The sequence below is a fragment of the Atta cephalotes genome, assembly GCF_000143395.1.
Source record: "Atta cephalotes unplaced genomic scaffold scaffold00039, whole genome shotgun sequence".
Taxonomy (NCBI): domain Eukaryota; kingdom Metazoa; phylum Arthropoda; class Insecta; order Hymenoptera; family Formicidae; genus Atta; species Atta cephalotes.
The window spans coordinates 226,064-245,321 of NW_012130103.1; the positions used below are offsets into that span (position 1 = coordinate 226,064).

At 26.9% G+C, this 19,258-nt stretch overlaps 1 protein-coding gene and 1 pseudogene across 1 annotated transcript; both read left to right on the top strand.

Moving 5' to 3' along the window:
• The first annotated feature begins 9,892 nt into the window (after positions 1-9,892).
• Positions 9,893-11,958, top strand: LOC105622073 (annotated as a pseudogene).
• A 2,483-nt stretch (positions 11,959-14,441) lies between these two features.
• LOC105621978 lies at positions 14,442-17,448 on the top strand. Its single transcript, XM_012203410.1, has 3 exons — positions 14,442-14,550; positions 16,359-16,471; positions 17,284-17,448. Exons 1-3 carry the CDS (start codon positions 14,442-14,444, stop codon positions 17,446-17,448), a joined length of 387 nt encoding a protein of 128 aa, XP_012058800.1.
• The last annotated feature ends 1,810 nt before the right edge of the window (positions 17,449-19,258 follow it).

Below are 19,258 nucleotides of genomic sequence, written 5' to 3' on the forward strand. Positions count from 1 at the left end.
TTTGGCATATTTTTATGAAGGAAAAAAGACATTATTTTTATCTTATTCTTCTGCATGACTGCAGAAAATATTGAAGAACAGCTATATAAAGTTTGGTTTCTCTCTATCTCGATTTACATCATAAAATAAAAGATTGGAAATTCCGAAAACGTCAGAAATTCCGGAACAGTGAAGCCGCCTGCATTTGTCAATCGTATTTATCGCAATGCATACACTGAAAAATATATATCGTTTAATAAATCATTTATTTAAACATACAAATACTAAATATTTATCAAATACAAAAGTATACAATATTTATTTGATACAAGAATTATTAATTTGATGTAACATTCATTTTTTTTACTGAGTAAATATTTATTTGCTCTAAGTATAAATATTTATTTGATGCTATTTGAATAAAATTTATTAAAATTTAATATATATTTTTCTCAGTGTAAAAATAATCATATTTTCATCAATGTCATTTCCTACTTTTGTTGTATTATTTACGTGTCTTTTAACTAAATTCGACGACTTTCCAGAGGGTATGATCGCAATCCTATCGCTAGTTTCACCATCAAACAAAAAATACGTCGTGTTAAAGCGAAGGATATAATTTCATTTTGCTCTCATTGAAGATCGTATTTTAATCAAGTTGTAATTATTACCATTCCAGATAAAACGACTGGCAAAAAAAATTACTTAAAAATGCGCCGTAATTTTTACAATGGTGGACTTACCTGCTCTACTGGACTGGTATCTTTGACTTGTCTACTACTTGTTCTTTCACTATCGCCATCGATCATCGCTGGTACGTTCTTTATTTTTTTTTCCATTTTATTATTTATTCTTATAAGGAAACATGAAGTTCTATTTCGATTTTGATAAGTTTCTAATATGTTCTTCAGATCAAAATAAGGAACATATTTTTTTTAAGGACTTAATCGCACATTCAGAATCGCAATACCTCTTGAAAAAAATTGATTATTTTCTTTTAATATAAACATGTATTCCTCTTAATTATTAACATTACAATAAAAAATATAAGAAATACTAATTTCTCCAAAAATACGCAGATAAACTTTGCCGCTTGTGGACTTTGAATCTTTGATATTTGACCTCTCATATCTTTTTTATAAAAGTGGATTAGTGTATTATCACTGACTTCAGTACTACACTTATAACTGTAATATCAATGAATATTATTTTTCAGTAATAATACATTGATTTTTAAAAGTTATGATTTCTATAGATTGAATCTGCAGAAAATCGTAATCTCTAAAAGTGAATCAGTGTATTATTACTTAAAAAAACAGTTAATATTCGCTGATGATTACATCAGCTATAAGTGTAGCACTGAAGTCAGTAATAATACACTGATTCACTTTTAGAAAGCTAACATTATGATTTTATGACGTATTTAAGTAAATATTTTTCTCATTATATGCAATGACAATTTCTGTAATTATTATACATATCCGTTCTCGTTCGATTCTCTGACGTAATCATAAAATAAATATGTATATTTTATACTAAAAATCCATTATCGCGCACTAATTATCGTTTTACTCTTTTAATTATTCTTTCATTATTACTTTCATTATTCTCGTTAAATCATTATTTCATACAAAAACCCATTAAGATTTACAAATCATACGATTTGCAGCACCGTTTGAGCACGAAATCGGCGCCGTGATACCCGACCTCACGGTGTCTAACAACAATGCGTTCACCGAACGCAGATGTCCGCTTTTCAAGTGCAGGACGGATTGCCCCTTCGGATTTGAAGTATGTATTTATTATAACTGTACATCCACTTTATTAATTTTATTATTTATAACTATACATCCACCTTATATTTAGCATTTTTAACTTTTATTTAGGTTTACATTCAATGTATAAATTTATATTATGACAGAACTATGATGATAAAACAGATACATTTTCAAGAAATGTAATTTTAAAAAACTCTTTTTATTTTTTAATTTTTTACATTTTTGTAGATAATAAGCAAAACTTGACTGGATATGAAAAAATAGATCATTATTTTTATATCATCACAAAAATTTAAAAAAAATCGACAAACCTTAAGGTCGTCGTTTTATTTTTAATTCTTCTGTTTTCTTTTCATGCTCCTGCCTTTTTATGCTCTTTTTGTTTTTATAATTTATATTTTTGTTATTCCTATTATCTATATTTTGAAAATGATAAACATTTTCTTTCCAATTTTTAAAACAATTCAGTTTCATAAATCAATCTGTATAACATCGATGTATGACATTTTAATACTAGTTTAATTTATTTATATGGTTTTAAATCTTCGAAGATATATAAATATATAAAAAAGAGTTAGTGTATTTTTAAATAAAATTTTGGAATAGATATATTTTTTCTTCATATAAAAGAGGTTTGAGATGAGTGTGATCTTATGAAAATCTTTTCAAATGCCGTTACTGAAAGAATTAACGTTTTCGATAGGTTAATGAAGCCGGCTGTCGAACCTGCACGTGCAAAAATTAAGTTGCATGTCACAACTTAATTTGTCCGGAAGGTGAGACATGTGAATTAGTCACCGTTGTTTTCGGCCGTGTCCTCGAGATACACCTATATATGAGAAGAATAAATCAACAATCTAATCTAAGCAAACCTTTACAAATTATTGATTCTCCATGGCTGTTTCTCAGCAGCAATATATGTAAATCAATTATGGGAAATAAATGCTTTCAATGGTCTAGCTTGTATAATTCTGTGTAAATTTTACTACGTTGTAGTCCTTTTAATTAACTGTGCGCCGAAATAATTCTTCAGTCTTGAAACGCAAACTCTACTGAATGATCGCAATATCACCAGTTAAATTGACTAGCAATTTAACAGTTCGATGCTCTTAGGCATCTTAGAACAATCTTAATAATAACATATTAAAATTTGTAAATAATAAAATCAAAGTAAATGACATATTAAAATGTGTAAATCAACCAGATAAATCAATCTATTCGCCTACAGCTGCCTAGTGAAATCTAAACAAGAATATAAAATCTATAATCACCCATATATACAGCACAGAAAATTTACAGAAAGTTTACACTAGATATTTCACTAGAAGAATATAACATTGCAAAACGTAACGAAATATTGTTACAACGTTGCTACAACTTTGCAGCAATGTTAAAATGTCAGCCTTCAAAAAGATTGCAATGAAACATAACAATTCATTGCATCACATTGTACTGTTGCATATTTTTAACAATATTTTTAAATTAGAATTTTTGTACTTATATTGATTAAAATAAAAATGTTAGCATCTTCCCTAGAAAAAAATTTTATTTTTGTATTAATACGAATCTTTTTAGAAATATCATGATTAGGGTTCAACAAGTTATAATTTAACCTTTTAAGCCTTAATATCACGATTATTTTCTTTCTAAAGTACATATTTCGAATAACGTAAGCAGATATTTTTTATTCACTCACGAATTTTTAATCGATATATTTTTCCAGAACTCTTAACATTTGTTCAACAGAAACAAATATAATTTAAAAAAAAACAGCAAAATCATTAAAATTATTTTTTATCGCAGACTATTATTCGAGAATTTGTTTACATAATCGACATCTTGATATTTCTTTGAATCTTGATGAGAAAATCAATTTCAAATCGGACAAAAAATTTCTACATTGAAGATTATTCTATATAAATATAAATATCCTCATTTATAATTACATCAATCAAACAAAATTGCGCACATATTACAATAATTAAATTTCCATACAAACGCTGAAGAATCAATTATAAATTTATTCATTTAGCAGATAGCAGAATGGAATGAATTTTTTTATCTTATAATATGTCACAGAGCAATTTAATTATATACCAAATTGAATAAAATAATATTTATAGAAGATATATATTTCAACTTGTAATAATATTTAATATTTAATATTTAGTCTCAACACACTGATGATAATTTATTTTAAGTAAATAAATTATTTAATGTCTTAAAAATTATGTTATAATGCTATAGAAAATTCAAATTATAATGACGGAAAGTATAACGCAATCATAATAATACCTATAAAACACAAATTTCGAAACTATATTACAATAATTTATACATAAAATTTTTATATTATAAATTTTATATTATATATTTAAGACTGCTACGTTCGAGGAGTGCTATCTATCAGTTATTATGATGAAAGAAGACTTGTTACATCATGAGCCATTATGTTATTTCACCTCTTGCTATGTTCGAAAAGCACCCTCCTCGAGTTACATTATGTCCTTATTTTATGTACTATTAAAAGTAAAACATCTAATTACACATTTATTATAACGATAAAGATAGTTATTGAATAACTATTTATCAACACTATTACTGTTAAAAAAAATAGTGTTTATGTATCACTTAATGTTTTGCGACTTCGAGCGTTTGAAAAATTTTTCAAATGAGATAAGAAAACCTTAAAATAAAAAACTTTTAGGCTCATACTTTTTTATGAAACTCTAGCTCTATAAAAAGGAAACCTGCGGACTGCAACAGTAGTTTTCCGAGTTCTTCACGAGCAAATCATAGAAAGTGAAGTATCTAGTACAGTTATAAAAATCATTACATGACAATAGGCAAATAAATTTCTCTTTTGGAAATAATGCTTTCGCAGTATGTCTACATAGCTGCTGAAAAAATATCAAAAAGCTAAGCCGTTAATAAGCCGCTTTTAATAAAAATAAAATTCGTATTTTCTATATCTCTTTTCACATTATAAAATGGAAAGTTGAGAATTCCAAGAATAGGGACTTCTGGAATGAAGTAGCCTTTTGCGTTAGTTAATCGCGTTTATTGTAATGCATAGAAATTTTATCTTTATCGACGCCATGTTCCATTATACTTTCATTATATTACATATTCATGTCTGATCCTGATTATATTTTAAATTCGAGGACTTATTTTCAGAGACTAAACTAACGTTCTGATTTAATCGAAAAGTAAGAATGTTAATCCCGTTAAAATAAAGGCTAAAGTTTCGTTGTGCTCGTTGAAGGTAATATTTTAATCATGATAATTGTCGGTATTCTAGATAATAAGCCAGTTCAAAAATTAGTTGATGCAATGAAGATGCGCAGTGATTTCTATAACAATAGCCTTATCTGCTTCATTATGCGGACTTCGTTAGCTTGTCTGTTGTTCGTCCTCTCAACAACAATCACCACCAGTACGTTTTTATTCTATTTCTTCGGTGTTTCATTACTTTTTTATTAATTTGATTCGTTTCCATCCAATGCACACAAATACAAAGCATAAAAAGCAAATAAAATGATCACGATAAAATATATTTCAAATGAATAGAATAGACTCATATGAATAGACATTTTCATTGTGCATTTTGATTTGCGCAGCATTAGATTTAATTAGACTTAATTAATTTGTTAACTTTAATTAACTTGTAAATGTTGGACCGCGCGACTCGCTCTAAAAATTAAAGTAAAGAAATTACTCCTAGCTTATGAGTGTTCGCGTTCGAATTCGAGACTATCTTCTCTTTGCAATCATTCTAATATATTGTAACAAAATAATGTTATAAAACATCATAGTTTTTATTCTTTATTATTATATATTCTTTATTATTATATATTCTTTATATTATATATATTATTTTCTTCTATGAATTTTCTATCATTATGAAAATTTCACATTGTGATCTTGTTTCATGATATTTGGATTTAAAACGAACATGCGTTTTAAATCCAAATATGTACATACTATTGTCTATTAGAAAATATATATTGTCTATTAGAAAAGTTTAAAACTTAGACATCTTAAAGTGTTTAAAAAATGGAGACAAGAATAAAATATACGTTTTTTTATACTAATAATGAATGTCGATAGCGAAAATACTGTCAATGATCGCTGGAGATAGCTTAAAATAAAGTCGAAACATTTAATTTTCCGATGTAATCATGCAGTAAATGTATTTATATACTGAAAATCCATTACGTACAAATCACTGCACCATTATATTGTATCTTCAGTGGCCTTTTAATTATTTTTCCATTATTCTTACATTTTACATTAACTTTGTTCATACAAAAGGATTCCATCTGGATTTACGAATTGAATGATTCGCAGAACCAACAATCAATGAGATTGGCACCAAGATAAAGATCAGCAATCATGCCATTGATGAGACGTATCTACCTTCATGTAATTCAAATTGCTTTTTTGTATGTATATATATATATATATACATATATTCATAATATATATTTATTACACACACATATATATATATATATATATATATATATATATATACAACCGCTTTATACTAAGCATATTCAATAAATTTCAAACTATTAGTATTGAAAATATTCAAAAACAAGTAAAATAAAAAGGAGATAAAATGACAAAATGAATAAAATGATAATTCATTAAGACAAATTGCTAATTTTTTTAAAATAACATGTAACGGCCAATGCTGAACTCATTAAAATTTAGATAATAATAAAGTTTTTTGTAGTTTGATTTCAATCTGACCATACAAGTGGATAGTATATAATAATTTAACTTGTTTTTTTGTCATTTCACCCATTGTTGAAAGTTCCATATTATTCGCAAAATGATAAAATAGACAAGTTATTAGAAAATATCTTTAAATATCATTTACATTTGAAAAATTCTTAAACATTTTCTTCGTAATTTCGGAAACAGTTTAATTTCGTGAGTCACTGTAATAACTTCAATTTATAATATAAAAATTCCAGTGTTTCAAAAGACATTTAAATATTAAAAGGTATGCAAAGTGCCCCATTTTAATCAATCCAATTAATTGCCTCCAAAATTATTGATGATATAAAAACATATTTTAGAAAAAATGGAATGTTTTAATGGTGAGCATATTTTGTTTTTTATTCTAGGTAAAGATATTTTACATTAAAAAGATATAAAGGTCAATTTCATTTTTTTAAATAGAATTATATAATCTTTGTACATATTGATTCCTCTGCATATAAAAGTTCTAAAATAAAGTTATCAAAAATTTACAAGATATTTGATATTTTATTCTGATATTTTGATATGAATATTTTTATGCAGAATAATGAGATGAATCAATAGATGTAGAAAAAATACATTGTTGCTTTTAAAAAAAAAAAGTGCAATATGCATTTTAAAAAGTAAAGATGATCTTCTCGGAGTTTCTATCTAAAGAAGAAATAACGTGATCTAAATACATCCTTCTTGAAACCATTTCATTTTCATCTGAAACATTTTTTAACATTAGTAATTTTGAAAAAATTAACTAAATTATTAAAGTGGGAACTCTGTATAAAGATGCAAAAGATTTTATGTATTTTTAAATAGCAAATATTAAATTCTTTCTTCACATAAAATAATCTTGATTTGTGATGTTTTTTTTTTGCATGAAAGAATTTCAAATACTGTTATTGAAAGATCCAACGTTTATGATAGATTTATCAATCCATCTGCCATGTCAGCAATTCCAAATGCCAGTGCTGGGATCCCTATCATATTCTGTCTAGAAGACCATATATGTGTGTCAGAAACCTTGATGTGTATTGCACCGCCATGTCCTACAACAAGCATCTGTATGAACATATCTTCAACAACAACAGCTCCACCTGATTTGACAGATTAATCCTTGCAGATTATCAATTCATCACAGCTATTTCTCTGCAACACGCCAGATAAATTAACTTGTTCGCATTTGTACAACTGCCTGATGTATAAAAGTACTTCTAATAAGAGTTGAGACATCTTGTACCGATTTATTTGTGTAAAGAACAGAACAGAATAAAAAAATTAAACATTTACTTTATATATCATTCATATTTTCTTACAAAAGCAACTTCAATATGCTCTATTTCCAAAACTGTTCGGAATCGATCATGTTTATTTTGAATGGTTTTCTTATGCTAAAGCTAAATAGTACCAGTTTTGATACTGAGTTCAGATCAACATCTTGTATTAACGAGTTGTTAATCGAAGATGACAAAAAAATGACTCACAATAAATATTTTGAAGTGTTTCAGTCAATCAGAAAAAATAATTTTATTAATTGCCCAAACAAAGAAATTTATGTTATAATGTTATAAAAAATACAAACTTCTAATGACAAAAAATACAAACTTCTAATGATAAAAAATACAATCTTAATAATACTTACATAATACAAATTTTGGAAACTACATTACAATAAGACGAATTTAAACCTCTTATATTATTAAAATTGCTATGTTCAAGGAGCACTAGCTATCAGAATTATTATGATGAAATAAGACTTCTTACATGAGCATTATTATATTACCTCTCTTACTATGTTCGAGAAGCTCTCCCTCAAGTCATTATGTCTTTATTTTATGTATTATTAGATATAAAATATCTAATTATAACATTATATTATAACATTATATTGTATTATATTATATTATATTATATTATATTATATTATATTATAACATTATACGTTTATTAACGATAAGATTATTGAGTAACTTGCGATTATTGAGTAATTTGCTAACATTATCGCTATAACGTTTATGTATAATATAGAGTATTACTTATTGTTTTGCAACATTCATTTGCAAATCACACTCATTGTTTTGCATTATTCACGTGTTTGATTTCGGATAAGATAAAAAAACTTAAAAATAAAAAATTTTTGAGAAACTCTAGTTTTATAAAAAGAAAAGCCTCGAACTTTAGCAGTAGTTTCTTAAGTTCCTCATGAGCAGATCATAGTACGTTATACAGGCTTAAGTAAAATCCATAAAATAAAATAAGTAGTATAGTAATAAGAACCATTTATATTGGCAAATTATAATTTAGATAATATTTCAAATTTATTATTCTGTATATAATTTGTTATATTATATTGTGTCATAATTATTACTCGAATATTCAAATGATAAAAATGATTTCATGCTGCAAAACGATAAGTTACCTGACTATGATAGCCTTCTTCCACTTATCTTTTTATTAAAAGGAAGTACAATGGTAATAGAAAGATTGTAATAGAAAGATTCAATACGGCAGAAATCTGTTGTACTTATTTCGAAAGATCCATAAAATTAATTTTATTAATAGAAAAAATTAATCTTTATTCTATTCTCCTGATTGTGTATAATAAAAATGCTACTATAATAAAAAGCTACTATAATACTATTATTGCATTTAAGTCGTCCATTAGGGTACAAGTGTCATGTTTTATAAACTAACGTATGTTATTTCAATCGAAATTCGAGTTTTGATTCCATTTGCTCATTACCTTTATTTTTAATCTCACAAATATTTTTAACGGACTATATCTTTTAATAAAATTTTTCTCACGTGATCTAGTTCGTTCTCTTAGACTGATGAATAAATATATTTTGCATATATTTATAAAGGATAAATAATGTCATTTTTTTTAATTACTGTGTTTTTAGCAGTATGTGTTCGTCTATGCATAGCTGCGGAAAAAATATCAAAAAGCCGGTTTCGAATAAAATAAAGATCATATTTTCTCCATTCCATTTCTCATTTCATATTACAAAGATTATTCACAATATTATTCACAAAGAGAAGTTAAGAATTTCAAGTACATAGAGATTTCTGGAATAGAATAGCATTCGTTAATCACGTTTATCGCAATGCAAATTATGTCTCTATCGATGCCATACCTCCCATTGCACTTTCATTATATTATTCATATCTGATCCTGGTTATATCTTAAATTCGAAGACTTTTTAAAGAATGTAACATTTTAATTTCATCGAGAAGAAAAATGCATCTCATTAAAGTAAAAGAACGAAGAAAGATTCATTCTGTTGTCGTTAAAAACATATTTTAATTAAGAAACAATTGTTACTATTCCAGATAGGTAATAGCAACTGGTTAAAAAATTACTTGATTCTATGAAGATACGCCGTGATTCCTACAACAGTAGACTTTCCTGCAGTAGACTTTCCTCGTTATGTGGATGTCGTTGACCTGTCTACTGTTCATCTTTTCGCTATTAACAACGATCACTGCTAGTATGTCCTCTATTCTTCTATTTTTTTCAGCATTTTATTATTTACTCTTTGTTTGACTCCTTTCTGTTCAATGTGCAAATACAAAGAAACAAAGAAAACAAAATTGTGATAAAATATATTTCGAAAGTGAATAGACATTTTCATTGTATATTTTGGTTTACGCAACATTGGATTAAAATAGAATTTGTGAATATTGGACCGTACAACGTGATCGTTCTAAAAAATGATTAAAAAAAAGATTAAAATATTCACTTCTAGCTTATAAGTGCTCGCGTTCAAAGAAACGTGTTAGAAATCTATCTTTTTTTTGCAATTAATTTAATTGCAATTAAATTAAAAAATCTAATTATCTTCTCTTTGAAATCACTCTAATAATTACAAAACTATTTTGTAAAAAGTTGTAGTTTGTATTAGTTTTTTACTTCCGACTGTTCCAAATTTCTCTATCCTCTAATATTCCTGCAAATTTCATCAAAACCAGTAAAGAACAGAACATAACCTCTCTTGTTAGTTGTTTTATTTTAATAATAAAATTTCATGTTATAAAAACTGATGCATTAACTTATTCTTTATTCTATTATTTTATGTCAACATCATGAAAGCTCTACATCATAATTTTATTTCTTCATTCGAATTGAATTTGTCAGCCTAATAACTAATAAATAAAAGATATTTTAATTCTCTGATATAATCATGAAGTAATATATTTATACATTTAAAATTTATTAACACAAAGTGCGTCGTTATATTTTTAATCATCTTTATTAATCATTTCTTTATTATTTTAATGTCTTGCATTAACTCTGTTAATAAAAAAAAACCGAATTATATTTGGATTTATAAAATGAATAATTTGCAGAGTCGACCATCAATAAGATTGGCACCAAAGTGGTCAGTAAAGATACCATCAACGTAATGTGCCCACCAATCATATGTACTTTATATTGCCCCTGGGGATTAGAAGTATATATCCATTATATACATATAATTATATACATATTTTATACATATTTATATACATATTTATATACATATAAAAAAACTATCTACTTTATGTTTAACATATTTAATGTAAATTTAAAATTATCAGTACTTAGTTGAAATGTTCAAAAACAAGTAAGACAAGAGAGAGATAAGTTAGTAAAATGGATAAAATGACGAAGTGCGAATTTTGTTAAACTAATAACAGATAACGGATCGATGCTGAACTCATTAAAGTTTAGATCATAATAAATAGTTTTTTTGTAATTTGATCTCAATTTGTCTACAAAAAAATGGATAATATACAATAATAAGAAATTTACACTTTAGGCATATTCATATATAATTTTATGGTGTCTATTTATAAAAAATGACATAATTATATGACTACGGATAAGATGACATACATATATTCATACATATAGATTATATTTGTTACTGTATCAAATTATAAACATGACTGCATCAAATTAGTTCTTTAATTTTGATTATGTATGTAAATTAAAGTAAAGATGATCTTCTTGACACCTCCACCTAGAGAAAATAAGCAAAATACCCTCTTGAAACCATTCCATTTTCATCTGTAACATTTTTATATTATTAATAACATTGAAAAAAATTAACTGGATTGATTAAAATGGGAATCTTATATAGAAATGTATAAAAGTGTGCATTTTTAAATAGAAATTTAAACTAGAATAAATTCTTTTTTCACATGCAATAATCTTAATTTATATCGCATGAAAATCTTTTCAAGTATTCTTATTGAAAGATCTACTATTTTACATTAGATTAATCCGGTCACCTATTGTCCCATATGCTCGTGCTGGATTCCCTGTTTCTGTGCCATTTTTTTGTCCGGAAAGCCAGATCTGCGAGCCAGAATTCTTGCAATCTTTCTTATACCGCCATGTCCTGTAATAGGTATCACATGTGTGAACGTCACGTCTTCATCAACAGTCTGATTTGTACGCGAATCCTTGCAGATCATCGATTCGTCACGACTATTTCTTTGCAACACGCCAAGTAAATCAACTTGTTCGATGTACAGCTGCTTAGTGTAGAGTACCTCTAGTAAAAATAAGAACACCTTATAGTAATTTATTTGGCTTATAATTTATAAAGCTTTAAACAGAATAAAGAAAATTAATCATTTACTTTACAACATTCATGTTTCCTAAAAGCAGCATCCCATAACTCTGAAATCATTCGGACATACGTTTATTTCGACTGATTTTTATGTACTGAAACTATTATATCAGTTTTGACACTGAGTTCAACCATTAATATCCTTAATTTATAGTTAATTAAGTATTAAGTATATTAACTAAAGATGCAATCAACGTCCCCAAATACTTTGAAGCATTTAACTGACCAAACAGAAAAAAAATTTATATTAATTCAAAATATGTTTTACAGTAAGTTGAATCTCAATATCTTATATTATTTTATCTTTGACTGTGTTCGTTGAGTAATTCTATCCTTATACTTTATGTATCATTAGACATCTAAATATATGTTTACTATATCGATAAAGATTATCTACTAACATTAAAACACATCATAATGATCATTTACATAACGATACTACATTTAGTTTTGTGACTCATTCTCCACATGTATTGTTTAAGACGAGATAAGAAAATAAAAAACTTTAAAATAAAAAAAGAGAGGGAAATTCTAATTCTATAAAAAGGAAACCTTCTGACTGCAGCAACAGTTTTTCCGAGTTCCTCACAAGCAAAACATAGTGTACATTTAACAGACTTAAGTCCAGAAAGTAAAGTAAGTAGTAAAAAAAACCATTGTATAACAATTGGCAAATAAATTCTTCTTTTGAAAATAACTTTCGCGAATCTTACAGTTCACGAAAAATGTAAGACGATTCGACGCACAATATTTGTTCCTTTTTTTTCGTGCAGGCGCATCGTACTTTCGACATACGCTTGATGCGACTTTGACTTTTTTTTCATTCAAGCGATTCCAGTAACGTATATCAAAATTCTTCTCTTGGAGAAGATCTTTCATCTGCTCTTCTTCTCGTAAACTTCCTATTTCTTTTTTCTTTTTTCTCACGAAAGTATAAGACGATAACACGTTCAGAATATAATGCCACGACAATAAAAAGTTAATGGATAAGATCCGGAAATGCTGATAAAGAATAACCTATAATCATCGAGCAGACATACGCATTATTTATATGAAACGTTGGGGAAAATGATCACTGATTGAATAGAAATGGTGCTAGAATTAAATCTCTTGATAACTAATGCCATAATAAAAATGTGAATCATATTTTATAAGCGTAATAAGGCTCGTTATCGTTTATTAGCTTTTTCAATTGCTTCATTCAACAATAATTATTCCATTCAACATTACATTCATTCGAATAATATTTCAAATTTATCTCTTATCATTCTGCACATAATTTTGTTATATTATATCATTTACTCGAATACTCAAACATGGTAACGGTTTCAACGGTTTTGTTGCAAAAGGACTAATGATTATTAGTTATCTAATTATGATAATCTTTTTTCTTCACTTATATCCTTTTATTAAAAGAAAGTACAATAGCTAATGAAAAGGTTCAATACGGCAGCAGTTTTTTTTGTGCATATTTTGAAAGATCGATAAAATTATTTTTATTAGTGGCAAAAAATAATATTCATTCTATTTCCCCGATTTTATAAAAATACAGAGCTATTATTATTATTGCATTTAAATCTTCACTTATGTTATAGTCATGTTTTATAAATTATATGCGTCTATTTTAATCAAATTCGAGTCTTAACCATTTAACCATCACTTCTATTTTTAATCTCGCGAATATTTAATGGACTTTGCCTTTTAGCAAAAATTTCCTTGAATGATCGAATTTATTCTTTTATTTAGGTCATCAAATGAATATGTTTGGCATATTTTTGTCAAGGATTAAAATAATGCTATTGGTTTTTAATTAATAATATGAATTTTTAGCAATATATATTTATGTATATAATTGCGGAAAAAATCGAATAGTAGCTTATATGCAGCTGTAAGCTACTTCGAATAAAAATTAATTTCGTATTCTCTCCATCATATTTCATATCATGAAATAAAAGAATCTTGAGAATTTCAAGAACATCGAAATTTCAGGAATAGAGTAATCTTCTGCGTTTGTCAATCGCGTTTATTACAATACCTAGAATCATGTTTCCGTCGACAGCATATCTCAGCCATATATCTATCTCGTTGCATTATTCATGTCTCCTCACTACATTCCAAATTCAAAGACTTTTCAGAGGCTGATATAATGTAATAAAATTTTATCATTAAAAAGAAAAATTCGTTCCGTTAAAACAAAGGATAAAGTTTCATTCTATTCTCGCTGGAGTTTGTGTTTTAATCATGAAGTAATTATCACTATTCTAGGTAATAGTAATTGACTCAAAAATTATTTAATGCAATGAAGATGCGCCGTAATTTTTACAACAATGGACTTACTTGCGCCGTCGTGTGGCTGTCATTGGCTTGTCTGCTGTTCATCCTCTCGCTAGCAACAATGATCACCGCCAGTACGTTTTCTATTCTTCTATTTTATTTAGCGTTTCATTATCTACTCTTTGCTAATTAGACACATTTCCGTCCAATGTAAAACGTAAACGTAAAGCTTAACAAGCACACAAACGTAAAACTTAACAAGCAGATAAAACAATCGTTATAAAATAACATTTAAAAATGAATAGTCATTTTCATTGTGCATTTTAATTTGAGCAACGCCAGATTTAAATATAATTTTTAAATACCTGCATGGGACCGCTCTTATTCTGATAATTAAAGTGAAAAGTTTACTTTTTGCTTATGAGACGGCTTTCAAATTAAAGTAACAACCTTGTTTTTCTACTTACTCTAATTCTTTCCAACATTAATGGCGAAATCTTATAAAAAGCAATCATTATTGATTTTTTAATTCCGATTTTTTTAATTTCCTGCTATTAATCAAAAGTTAACATAACAAAAAGAACGCGCATTTTATTGAAATCAAATCATTACTTTATCAAAATTATATTATATAATTTTCATATATTCTTTTGTTTTAAAAAATTGTCATTCGTTATACATTTCATGTTTTCTTCTTTGAGTTACTTAGAAGTATTCGCTTATGATACCGCTTTGAAACACTATCACATATTAGATACATATAATAAGAATGATAAAATGATAATTAAGTTAATAAATAGGATACCGAGAAGTCGATATTTATTGACTGAAGCTATTTTTATTATCATTGTCATTGTCCTACACTTTTGTCAGAAAGTATTCAAAAACTCGATTTTTTATATACCCGAGAAAACAATATATAGTAAATTTTATTTTTTATGCAAATGGAAAAATATACGTTTAAAAATCTTTTTTTTCTTGTGTCAATTTATTGCAAAAGGACAAGGAAATAAATAGAGAAATTGCATTAAAAATTTATTCGGTAACGCATCTTCAATTTAGCGCTCCTATCTCTCATAAATATATTTTGTATTAAAAAATTGATACAAGAGAAAAAAATTTTTAACATTATTATTACACATTAACCATATATTATTCTTTAATTTGCACAAAAAAAGTCTGTAATTATATATTTTTCTTTCTCCATAATAATACAAAAAGAGTAAGAAAGAAATAAGAATATGAAAAAACTTTCATAATTTTTTAAAAATTTTATCATTAAAATAAGACATAGGCTCTCTCTTATCAGTTTTATTTTAATGATAAGCTTTCATCATAACGACTGTCGCAATAATTTATTCTTCATTACGTTATTTTCTTCTATAAAGGAACCTCCCAACGATTTGATAAATATATATCAACATAAGCAAATATCATACACATACATGACATAATTATTTATATTGAATATATTGATCAATATTTAACAAATGTTTGCGAAGTTGGCGTATACGTCGACCATATTGTCTGAAGGCAGTCTTAAGTATTGTATCTACATCATCGAAACTTCATATTGTGATTTTGTCTTTTGATTTGAATCGATTATGTTAATTTAACTATAATGAATATAAAAGGCAAAAGAGATTCAAAAAATATTTTCTCTAATGTATGCCGAAAGCACGAAAATACGGAATAATTATCAGATATCGCTTAAAATAGCTTGAAATAAAGTCCAAATTTTCATTTTATTCAATTTTTCAATATATTTGTATAATCATAAAGTAAATATATTAATATAATGAAAATTCATTGTGCATAAATTACTGTGCCGTTATATCCTTAATCGTCTTTTAATTATTCTTTCGTTATTTTAATGTCTTGCTTTCATTATGTTTATACGAAAACAGAGTTCCATTATTTACGAATTAATTTATGATGGCAGAGCCGATCATCGATGAGATTGACACTAGTATGACTAGCAAGAATGCTACAAACGAGACGTGCCCACCTATCATGTGTCCCATAATGATATGCCGCTGGGGATTCAATCATGAAGTATGTATATATTTACTATATATATAATTATACTTTAGACTTAGCATATTTAATATAAATTTATTATCATTATTGAAAATATGTAATCACAAATAGGATAAAGAGGGAATAAAATGAGAAAATCAGTAAGATGACGAATTACTAATTCTTGTAAGTTAATAACAGATATTGGATCAATTAAATTCATTAAAAAAAAAATATTCTCTTTAGTAGTTTGACTTCAATTTGTCCACAAAGATATAAATAATATAAGAAATATATTTTAGATGCAGTATTTATATGTAATTCTTCGGTCTGTTTATATGTAAGAAATAACACAATTATACATTCATTTTCTTTCGTTACATTTCTAAACATTTTTAAAACATTTTTTATACTATTAATAATTCTGAAGAAAATTGATAGAACTTACTAAAAATGAGACACTCTGTATATAGAGATATAAAAAAAAATTTGTGTATTTTTAAATAGAATTTTATATTTTTATATGAAACAATTCATTTTTCTGATTTCGTTAACTATATTTAGTTATAATAATTTATCTACATTTTGTTATGAATATATAACTGCACAAATATTTTCTAAAGATGTCAAAATATATGTAACAATTATATATGTAACAATTGTTTAATAATTTATATATTCGTAAAAGTGATGAAAATTAAGCCAAGACACGCATGATCGAAACGTGTATATTAACGTGTGTATTTTTAAACTAGATTCTTTCTTTACATAAAATAATCTTGATTTGTTATGTGTTTTACATAAAAATTTTTAAATACTGTTATTGAAAAATCGAACGTTTTTGATAGACCGATGAAGTCACCGGCTGTCAAACGTGCAAGTGCTGGGATCCGTGTTCCAACGTTGAATGTCCAAAAAACAAGATATGCATGCTACAAATGCGGGCATGTTTTACAACACCATGTCCTCCGTTAACTACCTGTGAGAATATTACACTTTCATCAACATTCTAATATGCAGGCGAATCCTTGCAGATCATCGATTCGCAACGACTATTTACAAAATGCCAGGTAAATCAATTTGTCCAATTTATTGATGTACAGCTGTCTAGTATAGAGTATCTTTAATAAAAGTTAAGACACTTTATATCAATTTATTTGTGCAAAGCTTTAAAAAGAATTAAAAAAAATTAAAGATGATTAAATAAATTGTATATAATAATTAATCCTTACACACGTTAGTTTGGATATCCTTAATATACATGTTCATTTGTATCTTGGCTTAATTTTCATTACTTTTACGAGTATATATAAATTATTAAACAATTATTACATATATTTTGATATCTTTAGAAAATATTTGTGCAGTTATATATTCATAATAAAATGTAGATAAATTGTTATAATTAAATATAGTTAACGAAATCAGAAAAATGAACTGTTTCATATAAAAATATAAAACTCTGAAACAAAAATGTTTAAAGAAAAAGTATGGTTCAGTATCTTAAAATTGACATTCCAAACTACTACTAAAAAAAAATTAGTTCAAGTGTCGGCCTTCCAAAAAGTTTAAATTATTAAATAACCTGAAAATAATGTTTTTTTAATATACACGAGTGGCTATAAATTGAAGATATATTGCATTTACATTTTAAAACAATACATTTTATTGCTATTATGTTAAAAGAATTTGTAATTTATTAGGAAAATGTTTTTTGTAACATTACACACAGCATAATATATCATATTACTGACAACATTCAGAACAAGAGTACCAAAAATAGCGTTTATTAAGGGCTGATATGTTGTTTTAGGGTTAAATTCTTTTTTTAATAATTCGCGAAATATTCTCGCAATACAATCAAGAATTAGTTTTAAAAAAAAATTTTTTTACAGAAAATGTACACTCTGCACACATCTAGGATCATTTGTGACCCAGAGAATGAACTTCGAAGTTCCAGTTAAAGGAATTGAGACCGACGCACAAAATTTATTTTTTAGATGCCAAATTTTTTTTAGGAATAGAAAAAAGAATAGAAAAAAGAAAAGAAGAACCGGTATTTGATCAGGTGCTCTTAATATTTCAAAAAACAGAAATGGGCAGGAATGACTCAAAGGTGTGTATTAAGGGCTAAAAATGATTAAATAAATTGTATATAATAATTAAAATTTTTACTAAATTAATAAATAATCAACTTATCAATGTCTATTTAAAATCAAGCAAATTTCATATCAATGTTCGAATTTTCGACGAACCACGAATATCCGAAATCACTGTTCGAAACTCGCAATGTCCGAAAAAATGTTAACTGATTTACGACAACCGCTTTGCGACAACCGCTCATTGTTGAACTCGACACTCCCGACGCGTCCGAGATACATCTTTATGAAATTCAAAAGACGATAATAACTTTACGCCGATACTCGAAGTTTCGACGCGCCAACTGCAACGTCCGACGCAATAGGGCGGAATTCAAATTGCGTTTGACCATCGCACGTACAAATTTGTGCTAATTTATGCTACGACAATTACTCATTGCCAGATTCAACACTCCCGATGCGCTAAATACCTGTTCAAGACGCTCGAAAGATCGCAGCAACTTCACTCTGATTCTAGAATTCGAAAAGTTTCGACGCACCAACGGTCAACCGCTCGATCAAAGCAACGCCACAGGATCGTGAAATACGGTTCATTTAGCAGTCTCACGTACTAATTTATGCTCCATAATAATTCTTCGACACTTCTAATAGTACACTACAGGAAGTCAGGAACCAGTAAGACCGCGGCACTTCACTCCGATGCTTCGAGCGAGCAACGATTCGC

Bases quoted from the DNA above. Each gene is read 5' to 3' on its own strand.
- LOC105621978 (XM_012203410.1), top strand. From the start codon at position 14,442: ATGAAGATGCGCCGTAATTTTTACAACAATGGACTTACTTGCGCCGTC. The intron at 14,551-16,358 runs GTACGTTTTCTA...TTATGATGGCAG, and splicing joins AGCAACAATGATCACCGCCA to AGCCGATCATCGATGAGATT. The intron at 16,472-17,283 runs GTATGTATATAT...CGTTTTTGATAG, and splicing joins GCTGGGGATTCAATCATGAA to ACCGATGAAGTCACCGGCTG.